Source organism: Limulus polyphemus, unplaced genomic scaffold (assembly GCF_000517525.1).
Source record: "Limulus polyphemus unplaced genomic scaffold, Limulus_polyphemus-2.1.2 Scaffold2322, whole genome shotgun sequence".
In the NCBI taxonomy this organism is placed as follows: domain Eukaryota; kingdom Metazoa; phylum Arthropoda; class Merostomata; order Xiphosura; family Limulidae; genus Limulus; species Limulus polyphemus.
The window spans coordinates 133,355-136,035 of NW_013667932.1; the positions used below are offsets into that span (position 1 = coordinate 133,355).

At 30.2% G+C, this 2,681-nt stretch overlaps 1 protein-coding gene across 3 annotated transcripts in view; it reads right to left on the bottom strand.

The window, feature by feature from the left end:
- Window positions 1-12: 12 nt before the first annotated feature.
- LOC106466614 (metalloprotease TIKI1-like) overlaps window positions 13-2,681 on the bottom strand; it is a 37,928-nt gene continuing 35,259 nt past the window's right edge. For all 3 annotated transcript variants that reach the window (XM_022394655.1, XM_022394656.1, XM_022394654.1), the window contains exon 7: window positions 13-895. In XM_022394655.1, coding sequence (XP_022250363.1) covers window positions 730-895 — 166 coding nt within the window. In that variant the 3' untranslated portion in view covers window positions 13-729. The remainder of the gene's footprint in view (window positions 896-2,681) is intronic.

Genomic DNA, 2,681 nt, shown 5'->3' on the forward strand with positions numbered 1-2,681 from the left:
CTATAGTCTACATTTATGATAACAAGTCTTCTGTGATGTAGTTTTTTAGTACACAATGCGTCTTCTTTTGGTAATACGTTGTCGTATTCAATAATGATATCGTCTTCTACTAGACATCGTTTTATTTAGGTTAACACGACGTCTTCCTTTAGTCTACATTTATGATAACATGTCTTCTGTGATGTAGTTTTTTAGTACACAATGCGTCTTCTTTTGGTAATAATATTATATCGTTTTTATCAAAACAACTAGCAGTTATTGGTCGTTATATATCTAGCAACTTAGAGTTTTATTAAAGACCTGATTTACTAATATTTTGTAGTCTTTCAAACTGTAATTCCGATTTTTTAATCGGTACGTTTTATCTGTTTCTGAGAGTATATTTTTCTTACATTTTAGAAGAGAAGGTTTTATATATATTTTGTTAAACGTCGTATTCACCCCCAAAAGCACTGGAAAGTGTTTATAGTCTCGATATTATATCTTTTATAACTTAGAACATCGTTATAATTCTTCCATCAGTGACGCTACACCAGTCTCTTACTTTAACCCGTTGTTCGTAATGATGAGCAATAATTTTACACTGGAAGAACCGAAATCCCCTCTAACAATCTGTAGTTACTTTAAATTAACATATTTCTAAGTTACACTAATACCTTAAATAATGATACTTAAGTACTTTAGCTACATATATATATATCTTTCCAGTTTATTTGTCCACGCGAATCTTCAATAAATCCACCAAGCCAAAAGAACCACTAACGTACACTGACGAAACTCTAGTTCACGCGCTATTGTGGCGCCACTAGTGGTGAATCCGTACCACAGATGTAACGACTTCTCCACCCCTTGTACATCATTGCTAGGTTCTTGTTGAGGTAGTATCTTTGGAGGTCTGAAAAACAGGATGAACATTTGAAAGTTGCTACAACATCTAAATATGTATTATGTTTAGAGTAGTTATTACTATTATTTTTAAACTGAAGAAGGAACTAGTAATTATTTATACTATTAAAAACCGTAAACTGATCTTCTTATAAAACATTATTCACAAAATAATTAAAGAACAAACTTGCTTTATAATATAAAATATTAATACTAACTACGTTTTAATCAATGGCGGAAATATGCCACAAGGGGGACCAAAGAAATCTAACAAAGGTAAGAATTGGACAACGGTAACGCATGTAATGGGTCCAGTTAGTTTTTATGCTGGTGGTGGGAGTGGGGGACATCTTTTGTACTTACACCACTGGTTTCAATATATCGTCTTTTGTACTTACACCACCGGTTTCAATATATCGTCTTTTGTAGTTACACCACCGGTTTCAATATATTGTCTTTTGTACTTACACCACCGGTTTCAATATATTGTCTTTTGTACTTACACCACCGGTTTCAATATATCGTCTTTTGTACTTACACCACCGGTTTCAATATATCGTCTTTTGTACTTACACCACCGGTTTCAATGTATCAAATAAAATAATGATAAGTTTTTATTCTTCGATAAGTAAAGTCACAGGTAGTACATGAAAAAACTTGTACTGACCATAATGTAGATAACTAATTTATACTCAGATCCTATTTATTTCCCTATTTTTTACTATTTTCTAATATGTTACTTTATCGATATGGCAGCAAAACATAAAACTTATTATTTTAGTTTTTGTCTCAAAAACCCGTAAACTGTTTGTTCACTACGAACAATATTGTTTCTAGAAGTAATAAGTATTAAATAATATTATTGTTAACATTTTACAAACAGTACTTGGTTCAAAAACTTTGAGTCATTCTAAAAATGTGGGGAGTTGTGTAAGCTAAGAAACTGGTTCAGTTTTCATGTTGGACAACGCTAAGAATCTGGTTCAGTTTTCGGTTGAACCTTTCCATTATCAATATTACTTATTAGTTATATAGGAACATTTCCATTATTAATATTACCTTATTAGTTATATAGGAACATTTCCATTAGCAGTATCACCTTATTAGTTATATAGGAACACTTCCATTATCAATATTACCTTATTAGTTATATAGGAACATTTCCATTAGCAGTATCACCTTATTAGTTATATAGGAACACTTCCATTATCAATATTACCTTACTAGTTATATAGGAACATTTCCATTAGCAGTATCACCTTACTAGTTATATAGGAACACTTCCATTATTAATATTACCTTACTAGTTATATAGTAACACTTCCATTATCAATATTACCTTACTAGTTATATAGTAACACTTCCATTATCAATATTACCTTACTAGTTATATAATAACACTTCCATTATCAATATTACCTTACTATTTATATAGTAACACTTCCATTATTAATATTACCTTACTAGTTACATAGGAACATTTCCATTAGCAGTATCACCTTACTATTTATATAGGAACACTTCCATTATTAATATTTCCTTACTAGTTATATAGTAACACTTCCATTATTAATATTACCTTACTAGTTACATAGGAACATTTCCATTAGCAGTATCACCTTACTATTTATATAGGAACACTTCCATTATTAATATTACCTTACTAGTTACATAGGAACACTTCCATTATTAATATTACCTTACTAGTTACATAGGAACATTTCCATTATTAATATTACCTTACTAGTTACATAGGAACATTTCCATTAGCAGTATTACCTTACTATTTATATAGG